This window comes from Rattus norvegicus, chromosome 18, assembly GCF_036323735.1.
Source record: "Rattus norvegicus strain BN/NHsdMcwi chromosome 18, GRCr8, whole genome shotgun sequence".
Taxonomy (NCBI): domain Eukaryota; kingdom Metazoa; phylum Chordata; class Mammalia; order Rodentia; family Muridae; genus Rattus; species Rattus norvegicus.
Genome location: NC_086036.1, coordinates 3,231,744 through 3,246,731, shown reverse-complemented (window position 1 = coordinate 3,246,731; position 14,988 = coordinate 3,231,744). Strand labels below are relative to the sequence as shown.

At 39.7% G+C, this 14,988-nt stretch overlaps 1 protein-coding gene across 6 annotated transcripts in view; it reads right to left on the bottom strand.

Annotated features, from left to right (window-relative positions):
- Rbbp8 (RB binding protein 8, endonuclease) overlaps positions 1-14,988 on the bottom strand; it is a 65,456-nt gene that overhangs the window by 16,912 nt on the left and 33,556 nt on the right. For 3 of the 6 annotated variants that reach the window (XM_039096753.2, XM_039096747.2, NM_001134417.1), the window contains exons 7-13: positions 12,492-12,667; positions 9,365-9,469; positions 7,161-7,258; positions 5,219-5,331; positions 3,310-4,195; positions 3,105-3,231; positions 1,597-1,685 (exon numbers count right to left, since the gene is read on the bottom strand). In XM_039096753.2, the coding sequence (XP_038952681.1) occupies positions 1,597-1,685; positions 3,105-3,231; positions 3,310-4,195; positions 5,219-5,331; positions 7,161-7,258; positions 9,365-9,469; positions 12,492-12,667 (1,594 nt within the window). The remainder of the gene's footprint in view (positions 1-1,596; positions 1,686-3,104; positions 3,232-3,309; positions 4,196-5,218; positions 5,332-7,160; positions 7,259-9,364; positions 9,470-12,491; positions 12,668-14,988) is intronic. The other 3 variants (XM_063277268.1, XM_039096748.2, XM_039096752.2) reach the window with 2 other exon arrangements.

The following is a 14,988-nucleotide window of genomic DNA, read 5'->3' as shown; positions in this document are numbered from 1 at the left end:
AGTACATAAACAGTTTGTGTCAATCAGAGAAGAAGCAAGGCCAAGGAAATGAGACTTAGTCACCACTCAAGTCCTTCATGCTTCACCTACCTTCTCTAGTCTGCCTGGCAGTAATGAACTTTAATGCTCAAGAAAAGTAACTTGAAAATCAAATTTGATTTTTCCACAGCTATGTGTAACTTTAATAAACTATATTATTTCCTAATAGAGTAGGAGAATTTCACAAACTATATGGAACCTGAACATAGAGCAAACACATTTCTAATACAATTTAAAGTAAAAACAAACAATCAAACAAACAACAACAAACCAAATAACCCCTCCCCACGCCCCTCTACCATAGCTGGGAGTAACGATACACACCTTCAATCCCAGTACTCATGAAGCAGAGGTGGGTTTCATGAGTTCAAGGTCAGCCTGGTCTACATATTGAATTCCAGGATAGCAGAACTACATAGTGAGACCCTATCTCAAACACAGACAGACAGATACACACACACACACACACACACACACACACACACACACAGTGCATTTTTAAAAAGTCAACTGGAAAAAAAATAAATGTCTTGATAGCACTTTTTCTTCTTTTTTAAAAGCTAATCAAGGTGGCTGGAGGGATGGATTAGTAGTTGAAAGTCCTAGCTGCTTTTGCAGAAGACCCAGGTTCAATTTCCAGCACTCATATGGTCACTCACAACAATTTGTAACTCTGATTCCAGGGATATGACTCTTCTGACCTTTTCACTATCGGGCAAAACTCATACATATAAAAAAATAGATAAATTCGAAATCTAAAAAAATGAAAGGTAATCAAGACATATGATGGAATGAATGGTGGTACACACCTATAATTCCAGGGCTGGGGCTGAAGCAGGAGTCTGGGTTGTACAATGAGATCCTATCAGAAATAACTGAGGACATCTGACGGATGCTTTCCGATAAAAATAAAATCAGTTGGAATATACAACTAATATTTTTGTTATTTAAAAAGACAACATTGGGAGTGGGAGAGATGGCTCAGAGGTTAAGAGCACTGACTGCTCTTTCCAGAGGTCCTGAGTTCAACTCCCAGCAACCACATGGTGGCTCGCAGCCATCTGTAATGAGATATGATGCCCTCTTCTGGTGTGTCTAAAGACAGCAACAGTGTACTCACATGCATAAAGTAAAGAAATCTTTGGAAAAAAAGACAACTAATGTTTTATATCAACGGCCTTTAAAAATCAGAAAGTATTATTAGTCTTTCAAGATTAGCATTGTGCTAGAAGAAAAGGTATTATTATTTCTGTTTCCTGAGAGAATACATGCAAGTGCTAAGAAGTCCCTATCCTGAGCTAACAAGATAACTCTGGATAAATGTACCTGTCAATGAGCTTGGCAACCTGGGTTTGCTCCTCGGGACTCACATGGTAGAGGAGAGAACCTGAGGGTTATGGTCTGACATCTACATGTATGATGCACATGGTACGCACTAATGTATAGACGCAATCACATGCACAATAAATGAAATGTGTAAAAAAGTATTACAAGGAGAGCCTGATAATTCACTAGACTAAGAAACAGATGGGCTTTAGTTCTAGTTTTCAGACTTACCTTTGTATCTATCACAGTAACATCCATTTTATATTGAGAAAGGTCTGCTCCCGGATCTACACTCCACTGGATATTTTCAAATGACATATCTTGGGAAAAGGAGGGTGGGGTAGGGAAAGAAGCACAAATTAAAAACCCATTTTTTGCTTTAAAACGTTAGGGGACCCACAGAATGGAAGATGTTCTGCAAATCACCTATCTGATGCAGGACATCTAGGATATATAAAGAATTCCCAGAGCACAAACTAAAATATGGATGTCCCCAGGAGCAGAGAGAGGCTCAGCTGCAGAAGCACCCGCTGCTCTGTAGAGGCCTTGGCTTTGTTTCCTAGCATCTATATGGTGCCTCACAACTATCTATACCTTCAGTTCCAGGGGACCTGACACTCACTTCTGCATCTGGCACTCACACGGTGCAACAGTCATATACATAATATTTTAAAAACCTCAAAAAATAAAATAAATAAATACCCAGGTCAGAGTAGGCAGACCTACTGTCACCAGACAGCTCAAGTGGCCAATGATCATTATGAGACCAGTGATAGCTAGTGTTGCAAAGGAAGAAAAAAGCACTGAAGATGATAAACTCGAGACTGTTTCAGACTGCTGTACAGCTCGGTGAGTATACCAAACCGCTGGGCTGAACACGAGAGCAAGTGACCTGTATTTCAGTAAAGTGAGTGTTTAGAAGTTAGAACTGTAGAAGTGTTTGGATTGTAATGTACTATAGTAGAAAACACTCGACAACCATGAACTGTAGATTAAGAACATGAAGCAAGATGATGCTAACCGCAAGCGGACAGTGCAGTCCATGTAGTCAAAAAGTCCAGGCACAGTAGAGACAGAGGACAAACGAATCCCTGGGGCCTGCTGGCAGTTAGTCCACAGAGAGCTCCAGGCACACACACCTTCATGTGTACCTGTACAGATGTGCACACACACACATATGTACACATGCACAGCAATGGGGTGTGTGCACATACATGCAATTATAAGAGTTAAACAAGTTAGAAACTTATTAACTTGTATAGGCTTACAGATAAACATTTCAATGCAAAGAAAGGGAAGGCTATGTAAGGGGCGAAGAGCAAGTTCTGAACGAAGAACCACTTTAAACATCGCACAGTTTAGGACTGCGGTGCAGCTTAGTGGCAAGTGGCTTAACTAGCATGGGTGAAGCCCTGGGCTCAATCCCTAATATTGTCTCCCTCTAAAAAACAAACTAAACTCCCTCTGAAAACTAAAACACGAAAAACAAACAAAAATCCCAAATGAATAGTTAAAATATTTTTTAAAAGCTTTTGCAAAGGAAGTAAGAAATAACTACATAAGTAAGTCCACAACCATCTAAAAATATATATCAATGTATTTAAAATGATTTTTGAAAAAGCGTAAGAGCAGAAACCTCCAAGGTGAGATGAAACCTGTGAGGATAAACACAGATGTGTGCAAAGAGACTGTAACTGCACCCAGCTAAAGAGGAGAGATGCTGTTCGCAATGCACGCACCGTGGTTGCTGGGCAGAGACTTTGTCTTAGCAACTCTGCAGGGGTTTAACTGAAGAACTGATGCAAGCTCACATCCTCCATGGGCTGATCTGCCTTTTACTTTTATTGGCACAAGAGACCCAATACCCTAAATAGAGATAATTATTAGCACCTAAATGAAATCACAAACAGTGTTAATCAAAATGTCTGAACATTTAACACAAACCTTCACATCACCAAAAAGATTCTCTGTCTCCAAACTTTCCTGTGAACGTGGAGGTGTTTTGAAAACAGGATTTTCTTCTTTTATCTGTAATTGAGTGTTATGGTCTGGAGAGAATTTACTAGAGCACTGGAGGGTGCGCTGCTGTAAGCAGTATGTCTCTGCAGAGTCTTGGGCTAGTGTGCAGGCCCCACTCAAGGCCTTGCGGCCTGAGGAGGAGCCCTTGGGAACGGGCTTCAGAGCCTCATAAATAGTCACTTGCTTAAGTTTGTGTTTGCAAGTTTCATCCCCGTGGTTCTTCTCTTGACGCTGATTAGCTGCAAACCGATCTGACAGGTCCAGAGGTTTATCCATCACATGGTCTCCATTCACAGGGAACTGATTCTCCATTGGAAAAGGAAGGGCATTTTCCTTATCAAAACAGGTCTGCGGGCAGTGTACTGCGTGCTCACCCTCTTCCTCAGTCCTCTTCCTTTTGGACGCTTTGCCTCCCAGTGATTTCAAAGGCACCAGGTGTTTATCACTAACAGCATCTTTCATGTGATCAGCACCACCCTGCTCGTCGACAGAGTCACTAACGTTTTTACTTGTAAGAATCTGCTTACTAGGAAATGACTGGCTGATGACCTTTACCTCAGACCCAGCACTTTGTTGTGTGAAAAGGGCATTATCCTCTGATTTGGATCTAACTTTCTCTGATCTAGAAACAGAAATGCTGCTAAAGGGAGCTGTGCTCAGAAGGTTTTTTTTCCCACTGTCTAAGAGTGAAGGGGAGAAACTTGTTTTCAAACCCAAATGAGTTTTCACGGTAGAGGTAGGTCCAAACACGGGAGATGACCCCCGAGTAGTGAGTTCTCGGGGAGGGGCCTTTGAAGCAGAGTCTGAAAACCTAAATAAACAAAGAATATATAAGATTTCTTAAAACTGAAAATGGGGTAAAAATTTAAAAAACAGTACATTAAAACATTTCTTGATACAGAATAGTAAGGTGCTATCCACCCATTAGAGGCAGATGATTAACACAAATGTAAGAAGCAGTGTTGTTTTCTCCTTATTTAGCAGAGCAGATGAAAGTAGAAATGAGCCACTGAGGACTCCAGAGCCCACTGAGGACTCCGAGTCTTTTGCTATTATTAAACTTATGAGAAATCCCAAGAAAAAATTCCTACATCGCAGAACTGAATGTAAACGCTCTCAATAGCTATACGATCTTAGACAAGATATTCAACCCTTGGAGCCACATTTCTGTTGTCCATTTAAATAAAAGAGAAATGGGAATAAAACTTACTTGATGAGTTATTAACAGATGAACCTAAACTAAGCAGGATGTGGGGAGAAAGCATGAGAGAAGGGGCAGGAACAAGACAGCAAAATAAATCCTCTAAGCTTCGATCAATTCATATCCTAAGCATGCCTTATCAACATAAGTACTGTTAGTAAATATTATGATATTTGAGAAAAACGACAAGAAGAAGGCAGCTCACTGGTCAGAAGCACTGACAACTGCTGCAGGGCATCCAGGTTGAGTCCCAGCACCCACACAGTGGCTCACAGACATTTACAACTCCAGCTCGAGAGCTTCTGAGCCATGACCTCCTGGGAATACATGGTACGCACACACACACACACACACACACACACACAGAGGCCCACACACAAATGTTACATAAGCTGGGTCTTTCGCACCATTTAGTGTTTGGAGACACAGTGTAAAGACTTTATTTACTGGGATAAAGCAAAGCTGGGAGGTCTTGACGATGCTTGATGATGCGGGAGGAGAATATGGACAGGGCACCAGCAGCCACTTTGGGGGAGTGCAGTGCTGAGACACTCAGCCTTGTAAGCTTTATGGAGCTACACTAACAAAACAAAACAAAATAAAACAAACAAAAATATCCATGCTCAAAATTACCTTACGTTATCTTCGTTCCTTATTGCAGATTCCATAAAAGGCTGTTTTTTGTGATCTTCTTTGAGACAGTGGTAGAGCTCATTTCCAAGAGGGCTCACAGGACCTTGGGGTTCCTTCAATAGTAAAGCATGCTTAAAGTGGATAAATGCTACAATGCAAATAAATCCCCAAAATATATGAAGTGAAAGGAATCAGAATGAAGAGCTATGTAATCAGACAGAGAATGGAGCTGCACAATATTGTGAGTATATAAATATCACTGTACTGTAGGCTTTAAAGCCACTAATTTTGTTATCTAAATTTTATCACAATAAAAAAATATGAAGAGAAGAAAGTGCTAATGTTTTAATACTTTATATAACTTACTACTGCATAGAAATAGTTCAATACCAAAATACGTTAAAATGAAGGGTAGAAAACACAGGTGAATGTAAAAGGAAACTTTAGAGGAAATTCTTAGGATTGCACACAAGTCACCTGGGAATCGATCATAAAAGCACAAGCTCAATAAATCTGAAATCCTGTGCCTGTGATACATTCAAGAACGGTAAAGACGCTGTTGACCGTGAATCAGACTGTAAGAAGAATCCTTTGATAGCTTCTCCTCTAATAGATTTCATATCTAAACTTGTTAGATCTATGGCTAGTAAGGAACTAGAGACTATAAAACACACACAAATGTTCACAAGCTAAGAATTACCCACTATAACTTCAGGATGAATTTTAAAAGTGTAAAATCAAAATGTAATGAAAAACTAACTCAAGTTTAAGAAACTCAACAGTGAGACAGTTTTCTAAGAGAAAAGCAAAGGAAGACTATTTTAAATCTGTCACTTGTTTGTTTATTTTCGTACTGTCAGTGGTCAAACTTAGGGCCTTACATACATTATGCAAATGCTTGATCACTGAACCAATTTAAATCCCCAGTCCTTAAACTGTATCAAAACAGAACTTAACCTAGCATTTGTGGAGCCTTGGGTTCTAATACTCAGAACTACAAACAGATGAAAACTCTCTAATTTTGCCCTCCGGAAACGACTTAGTGGCTGAGCAGCTCTTGCCGCTCTTGCAGAGGACTGGAGTTTGACTACCAGCACTCATATCAAGCAGCTCCAACTGCTTCTAGCTCCAGCTTCAGGGAGGTCTCAGGACCTCTTCTAGCCTCCACAGGCATCTGACCAGAACATATACAAACCAGCAGGTAGATGTATATCTAAAACAAACAAACAAACAAACAAACAAACAACAGAACAAAACCCCCAAACACCAAGAACCTAAGACTGGGAACTGCAAATGTTTTATGTTGTAAGATTAAGGGGAAAGACAGACATAGGAAAGTATTAAAGTAACTAAAACAATTGGAAAGTCAGTCTCTGACCCAACTTTTAAAGATTATGGTTAGCTGAATTGGTAGGTTCTTAAAATTCAGGTCATTTTTCGAACCAAATGAAAATTTAATGGCTGTCAGAAAATTCAATCTTTTTTTTTTTTTTCTTTTTTTCGGAGCTGGGGACCGAACCCAGGGCCTTGCGCTTCCTAGGCAAGCACTCTACCACTGAGCTAAATCCCCAACCCCAGAAAATTCAATCTTAAAGATGTTTTCTTACAATAAATATGGGAAGGAAACATGTTTTGGAGAAGGGGCATAAATGAACTGGCAAAATAAATTGTCTAAGCTTCAAGCAGCTCATACCCTAAGGGTCTGTCGCTCTGACTGCACTGAAAAGAGAGTGACAGTTTTGCTTTAGGCCTTTGTCCAATGATGATGGGCTCAAATGACTTCTTTCCTGCTCATTCTCACGAAGAGGGAGCCCTGGGTCTTCAGCACATCCCACCAGCCTGTGCCATCATAACCAGCTCCTCCTCAACTCTTTAAGAACAGATTTAAGTGGACATGTGAATTATTAACAATTCATAATTATCAAACTGAGTGAGTGCTTACAGATTCTTCTTGACCATCAAGTCCAAGCGTCTCAGCAACAACAGCATCTAAGTTAGAAGATAACTTGTCAGCGGGGTAACTGCTTGTTCCACATATTTCTAAAGAAGAAAAAAAAAACACAGACAATTTAAAAAAGATATAAAAAAATCACATAGAAGAAGAATCAATGCATGAAAATCACAAAGATTAGGAAAAAAATCAAGGTACCATTTTTAAGATGACAGTGGACACATTTTAAACTGTTCAAAAGGTCCAAAATGCTTTCTTATAAATAGCCATGTGTTAAGATATTTTAGCAGACAAATTATGAGACTTTTTCATTCATCTAAGTTTTCTACTTTTCCTTAAGTAACTTAGTACAACACTTCAGTTATACGTTGCTATAGTAAAAGGTAAAAAACAGAACTTTTGTTTTCTAAGGGAAAAACCAAACAGAATTTGCAGAAGCATGTAAAAAAAAAAACATAATAAAGGTTTAAATACATAAGGACCCTAAATCTGCTCGGGGAAATCAAGACAAACTATACAACTGGATGCCTAACATGACGATGCTGAAGGGAAAGGGAAGCCACCATTTAAGGACCGGGGGCAGAAAGCAAGGTTTTAGGTATCTTTAAGGACCCAGATAGATGGGACAAAATGGCTTTTCAGAGAACTGCGTATGATTTAATAGCTAGGCACCGACTTGTGGAAGATGAAAGCATAATATGAGCTCACGCCTGTTAACTAGGGGTCAGGGGTCAGATTATGCTGAAGAGTTCAGAATTTCTCCTGGGACCAAGGAAAAGGGACAAGAGTTTTGAAAGGCCAGACATAAATACTTGGGTAAAAGGATAATTCTGACTCTGACAGCCTCATAGCCAAGAACAAATCTAACAGGCAAGGAATGAAACAAAGTCCTAAAGCAGTCTTGAAGATGCTGGTGGCTAGAACAGTACAGAGGGCACAGAGAACACGTAGGGGAGTCAGGAGGCAGTGGATTAGTAGACTGGAGGACGTTTGAAATGAGGAGCAAGACCTCAGATGACTCGAGGCTGAGGAGGGAGTAACCTGTCTCCTGCTGGCCATTATTGTTAGTCCTCCTTTCCTACTAGAAGTTCTTCTTCTGGCTACTTAGATCTACTTCCTTTTAATAACCTCTAAATCACAACAGATACAGCTGCAACACTGTCAGTGTGTATGCGTATGTCTGTGTGTGTATGGGGCGGGGGCTTTAGGGGACTAACATGTCTTTCCCCTTTTATATAAAGTACAAATAACATAGAGTACACAAACAGATACAGTGTTTCTATAGTACTAACTCCATGGGGGCAATAACTAGGGTAGAAAATGTGTGAAATGATTTCTGGAAAGAGACAATAAATATCTCTGAAAACGGAGATAACGAAAAAAAATCACTGCTTAACAATGACAGAAGTAGGCTGGCCTCGGTACCTGAAACCTGTGCACCTACACTGATTTGTCCACCTACACTGACTTGCTTGGTTACCTCACGGTGTTAGGTAGTATGTTAACAACCTCCACACGTATCTCAGTACGCAAACCTTTCCTTCTAAAGAAGAACTTTATCTGAACATTTGTTTTGAATTTCAGACAATATTTTCAAAGCCAAACTTCTGAGTTTTAGCTTCTCCGAGTCCCTTCCATCTGTCAAGGGGCAGTTCTATTACCCCCACTGCCCAAATCTCTGCTGTCACCCATCCTGCTCTCACAGACTTCCATAGTGCTCCCCAAACAGACCAACTGACACTGGAGTTCCCTAGGACGGACACAGCTCCTGGACGCCACCCACTCCTTTTAGCCTCTGTTCTAGGGTCACTTTAGTAAGACTGTGTGTCCTTGCCATCTGTTGACTTCAGGTACTTGACTCTACAACATACATACAAACAAACATAAATTTGTTTTCTTCCTCCCATAATCAGACTAAAAGTTCCAAAAGAACAAATACTTCCTTTGTTCAGTGCCTGACATAGCAGAACCTTAAATACTTGTTTAATGAAGGGATAAAAGAAAAAAATCAAAAGTCTTTCTTACTTAATCATCAACATTTCACATAAGTTTAGATATTAACATGAATTAATATTGGCCTTAACATTACTTTCTCATATTAAACATATCTCTAAAACACTGGCTAACTGTGACTGTAGGTCTTGTTGCCTAGCAATAACCGCGACCGTACACTTATAACCACAGTGTTTACTTACTAGACAGTGGAGAATGACTCTGATCACAAGTGTCGGCTACTAGAATTTCATGTTCCTCAGAGTTAACTGGTGCAGGAGTTGAACCCTTGGAAAACTTTCTTAATTCTAAGGTGGGGGAGAAAGAGGATAAACAGTAAATAATGATAAAAAATGCTATCTAGCTTTATTCTGGTAAGTCAATGTAAATTTGTCTTTAACGCATAACCACCATTATTTTATAGACATAATTTGCATAATTCTTTAGTTCTACTGAGAAACCCAGCTATAGGCTAGGACAGTGGGAGAGAGGCCTGGAAACAGCTTGGTTGCTATGACCTGAGTTACCTCAGTAGTGACAGCTCGGTCACTTCTCATTGGGGACAAGGCACTAAGTTTACTAAAAATGTTACTGGCTCCTGTTTCTCTCTCTCTTTTTTTTTTTCGGAGCTGGGGACCGAACCCAGGGCCTTGCGCTTGCTAGGCAAGTGCTCTACCGCTGAGCTAAATCCCCAACCCCTCCTGTTTCTCTAAAATCTGTCCTGAAAGAAAACCAAAATGTGTTTTACTGGAAATCTCTACAGCTTAAATACTTAGTTCAAAGACAACCAAAGGATAAGGTAAAGGAACAGAATTATACTTTAATTATAACATGAAGATTAAAAAGTGCTTGACACTTTTAAGATAAGTAACTATGGTAAAGAAATTACCACTAGTTAAGTCATTAGGTCATTTAAAATTTTTTTTAGGTATTTCACTTTCTAAGTAAAAAAAAGAATAAAATTAAAATCAAGTTTTAAAGTCATATGCTTGTTTTTTACAATTAGAAAATAAGCCTTTATGGATACAAATAGCTACTAATAAAACCACAGCAGTTGTTCTCTGGATGTTCATAAGGATGAATTTAACCATGATATAAATTATACACATAGCTATCTATCTGTACCTTAAAGACTAGCACATATTTTAATTTAGTTCCAAATTAAAGGATTTAAAAACATTTCTGCTGTTCTCCACTAGATGGTGATAAAAACACATAAAATGAAGGAAACTGCCAACTTTACATTTTCAGATAAAGAAGTAATTAATTTTTATACAATATACTCTGGTCATATACTTTCTCCCAGATCCTTACTACCAATTCAGCCTCATGTTCTCACTCTCAAAGACAAGACCAAGAACATTTTTAACTTCCAAATCAAAACTGAAAACACAAAAAAAGCACACACACACAGCTTTTTGTTTTGTCTACTCCTGGGCTGTCTGGTTTAAACCTGTGCAGGTCTTGAGCACACTGTCAGACTGTGAGTTCCTATGTGTCGATCCTGTTGTGTGTGTCTGGAGGAAGCTGCTTGTTTCCTGGAGTCATTCATCTCCCACCCCTACCTCCTACAATATCTCTGCCTCCTCTTTTGCTCATACCCCAGAGCCTCCACGGGCTGGCGTGATGGGGACATTCCATTTAGGGCTGGGTGCCGTCTACTACAAGAGCTTCTCTGACGAGGACGGAACAGCGCTCTCTGTTCTGTGGGTTTAGCAGCATGTCATTAGGAGTCTTTATTGCTGTGTTCCTTTAGCAGAACAGTAGTAGGTTTTCTCCTAGGCCCATGACCCATCTAGTTTCAGGCTCTCGGCCACCTTAACAGCATCTGTCTCATGAAGTAGGCCTTAAATCCACTCAAAAAGTGGCTGGTTGCTCCAATAACACTTTGTAGCAACTATTAGTATATTTTGCAGGCAAGTGTCTGTTGTACGTCACAGGGTTGTAGAAGGGCCAAATCAATCATTTCTCTCCTCTGTTAGTATGCAAAACCTTCCAGAACCATGAACACTAGTCAATAGGGATGAAGTTTCTAGCTGGGCACCATCTTGATTTCTTTTTGATAGTGGCCTAAGAAGTAAGTTATACGTTCAGAAATAGGACCTTACCATCAGATTATGGAGAATAACCAACAGCCCTGTAAATAGTCTGTGATGTTTGTGAGGGTTGATCTTTTACTTTACACACACACACACACACACACAGGTGTTTTGTCTGCACGTGTGTCTGTGTTATGTATGTGCCCGGTGTCTATGGAGACCAGGAAAGGGCACTGGATTTTCTGGAGTTAAAGATGGTTGTGTGAGGCCATGTGTATATTGGGAATTAAACCTGGGTTCTCTGAAAGGGCAGCAGTGCTTTTAATTGCTAAGCCATCGCTCCAGCTATATAGATCTACTAACTTTTAAAGAGCTAATTTAGCAAACCACCTTTTCTCAAATGTTTCAAATATTTTGGGTTAAGAATTAAGTCTCTGTCATTTACTTTAAAGGAACAATAAAAGAAATAATCACATTATCATGCCACATAAACTACAAGTACAAGACCATTTGAAAATGTAGCTTTTGAAGTATTTAGGCAAAACAGCAAACTGGAATGGAATTAGAAATAGGTTCTACAAGCAGGCATGGTGAGGTGTGCCTTTAATACCAGCACTCAGGTGGCACAGGCAGGTAGATCTGAGTTCAAGTTCAGCCTTGTCTATAGAGCAAGTTCCAGGACAACCTGGGCTCTACAGAAAATCTTTGAGAAAAACAAAAGCAAAAATAAAACAAACAAAAGGGGTGCATTAAGCCTGGCATAATGGCATAAGCCTTCAAGCCCTGTGGCGGAGGTAGGTGGACTTCTATGAGCTCAAATCTAGCCTGACTACACAGTGAGTTCTAGGATAGCCAAGGGTACTAGGAAAGAAATAGATTCCATAAAGTATATACATTAGAAAGTCTATGCAGAGGGCTGGAGAGATAGCTCAGCAGTAAGGCATTTTCTGCTTTTACAGAGTTCCTGGGTTAGGCCACCAGCACCCACATGGCAGGCAGCTCACGACCTCCTATAATTCCAGGTTCAGAGAGTTCAACCCTCTATTTGGACCTCTATGGGTTCCAAACACATACATATATACATACTCAGGTACATACACATACTCAGACTAACTATTGCTCACGTCTGTATATAATGCTAGCAAAAAATACCTTATTAGTCATTTTATGAATAGAAGTTAATTCACAGTGTATCCTTAATTATCTGAACACTGTCCATTTTCCTTCCATCAAACTAGGTTACATAAAAACAGTAAGTGAATACTTTATAAAACCCAGCTCTGACCCTTACCACTTGTACATGCAGAGTGCTCCAATTTAGTGTGCGTTTGTTCAACGTATCGGACATGGAGATTCTCCTTTCTTCGTAGGCGGTTAATGCCAGAAAAGGAAAAGGAAGTTATCGGTGAGTCTGGAATAATGTTTTCCTCACATTCAAGCTCAGCTACTTGATCCTGTTGACCACTTCTAGTGCAAAATGACAGATAAAAAGAAAATGAATTCTGTAAATATTTATTAAAATGTCTATTAAATAGCATGTAGTAACTACAATAGAACATAAATACAAAAATATCAGAAATGTTATTCCTATGTAATGCCCTAAACTCAGGGAATAGAGATGTATGAAAATAAGTTAGTATAAAGTGGGGAATATTAGTAGAATTCTTGACCCAAATTACTTGAAATGTTTGGAATGTCAGAGCATAAGAGAAACAGGAAAGGTAACAGGAGCATACAAGACTGCCTGGAACAGGAAGAAGGGGATGTCAATCAGACAGTCACTGTAAAAGAACAGGCCAGATCCTGTGGTTTGAACTGTAATCCTCACGTGACTGTTGTAGTAGAACCAATAAGACTCGGCAAATGACACAAGGATGATAATGCTGACAGTCCAACTACCAACTTCTGTTGTGTGTTTACATCTCCAGGAATTATTCAAAATGCTAAGTGCATGACTTTAATTATTACAGCTGGATGAAATACTATACTATTACTCCCATATTGCAATTGGGAAATAGATAGAAGTAAAGTAACTTATTTCCATAGTGAAAGAGCTAGGATTGGAATTTAGCATAGACTCTGGACAAGTTACAGTATAAGGTCCTGAGTCTAAAGACCAACGCATGAGGATTCTGTCCCAGCTTCTGTTAAGCTCTGCTTACCATCTTCTCTCAACCCTGCAGTTTACAACAGTTCCATTAAACCTGAAGCCATAGCCACTGAATCTGATTGAAACCCTGCCACATCTTTCCACATCCTTAAGAATACAGCCCAGAAGTTTTCTTCTATGATTTTGTTGAAGATATTTATTAGCCTTTGAGTTGGGAGTCCTCACTCTCTTCTATACCTATTATCCTTAGGTTTGATCTTCTCATTGAGTCCTGGATTTCCTGCATGTTTTGGGTTAGGAGCTTTTTGAGTTTTACATTATCTTTGACTCTATGGGATCTCCTGCCTCTGAGATTCTTTTTTATTTTCTCTTGTACTCTGTTGGAGATGCTCATATCTATGACTCCTGATCTTTTCCTTAGTTTTTCTATCTCTAGAGTTATCTCCCTTTGTGCTTTCTTTATTGTTTCTATTTCCATTTTTAAATTTTGCATGGTTTTGTTCAATTCCTTCACCTGTTTGGTTGTGTTTTCCTGTAATTCTTTAAGGGAGTTTTGTGTTTCCTCTTTAAGGGCTTCTACTTGTTTACCTGTGTTGTCCTGTATTTCTTTAAGGGAGTTATTTATGTCCTTCTTAAAGTCCTCTAAAGTCATCATAAAATGTGATTTTTAAATCCAAATCTTGTTTTTCCGGTGTGTTTAGATATTCAGTATTTGCTTTGGTGGGAGAACTGGGCTTTGATGACACCAGGTAGTGTTGGTTTCTGTTACTTAGGTTCCTGAGCTTGCCTCTGGTGTTAGCTTGTCTTGCTGTCTCTGATAGTGGCCTGACCCTCCTGTAGGCCTGTGTGTCAGCATTTCTGTAGACCTGTTTTCATCAGGTTCTCTCTGGTGTTAGCTTGTCTTGCTGTGTCTGACAGTGGCTTGATCCTCCTGTAGGCCTGTGTGTCAGCATTTCTGTAGACCTGTTTTCTCAGGTGACAACAGGTGCTGATCAGGATGTTGAGAAAGAGGAACCTTCCTCCATTGTTGGTGGGATTGCGAGCTGGTACAACCACTCTGGCAATCAATCTGGCAGTTCCTCAGAAAATTGGACATAGTACTACCTGAGGACCCAGCTATACCACTCCTGGGCATATAGCCAAAAAATGCTCCAACATACATCAAGGACACATGCTCCACTGTGTTCATAGCAGCCTTACTTATAATAGCCAGAAGCTGGAGAGAACCCAGATGCCCTTCAACAGAGGACTGGATACAGAAAACCTGGTACATCTACACAATGGAATACTACTTAGCTATCAAAACAATGACCTTATGAAATTCATAGGCAAATAGATTGAACTAGAAAATATCATCCTGAGTGAGGCAACCCAATTACAGAAAAACACACATGATATGCACTCACTGATAAGTAGATATTAGCCCAAAATCTTGAATTACCCAAGATACAATCCACGAACCACATGAAGCTCAAGAAGAAGGACAACCAATGTGTGAATGCTTCACTCCTTCTTAAAAGGGGGAACAAAAAAATATTCATAGGAGGGATATGGAGGCAAAGTTTGGAGCAGAGACTGAAGGAACGGCCACTCAGAGCCTGTTCCACATGGGTATACAGCCCATATACATATATGTACGTATATACAGCCACCAAAACTAGACAAGATGGATGAAGCC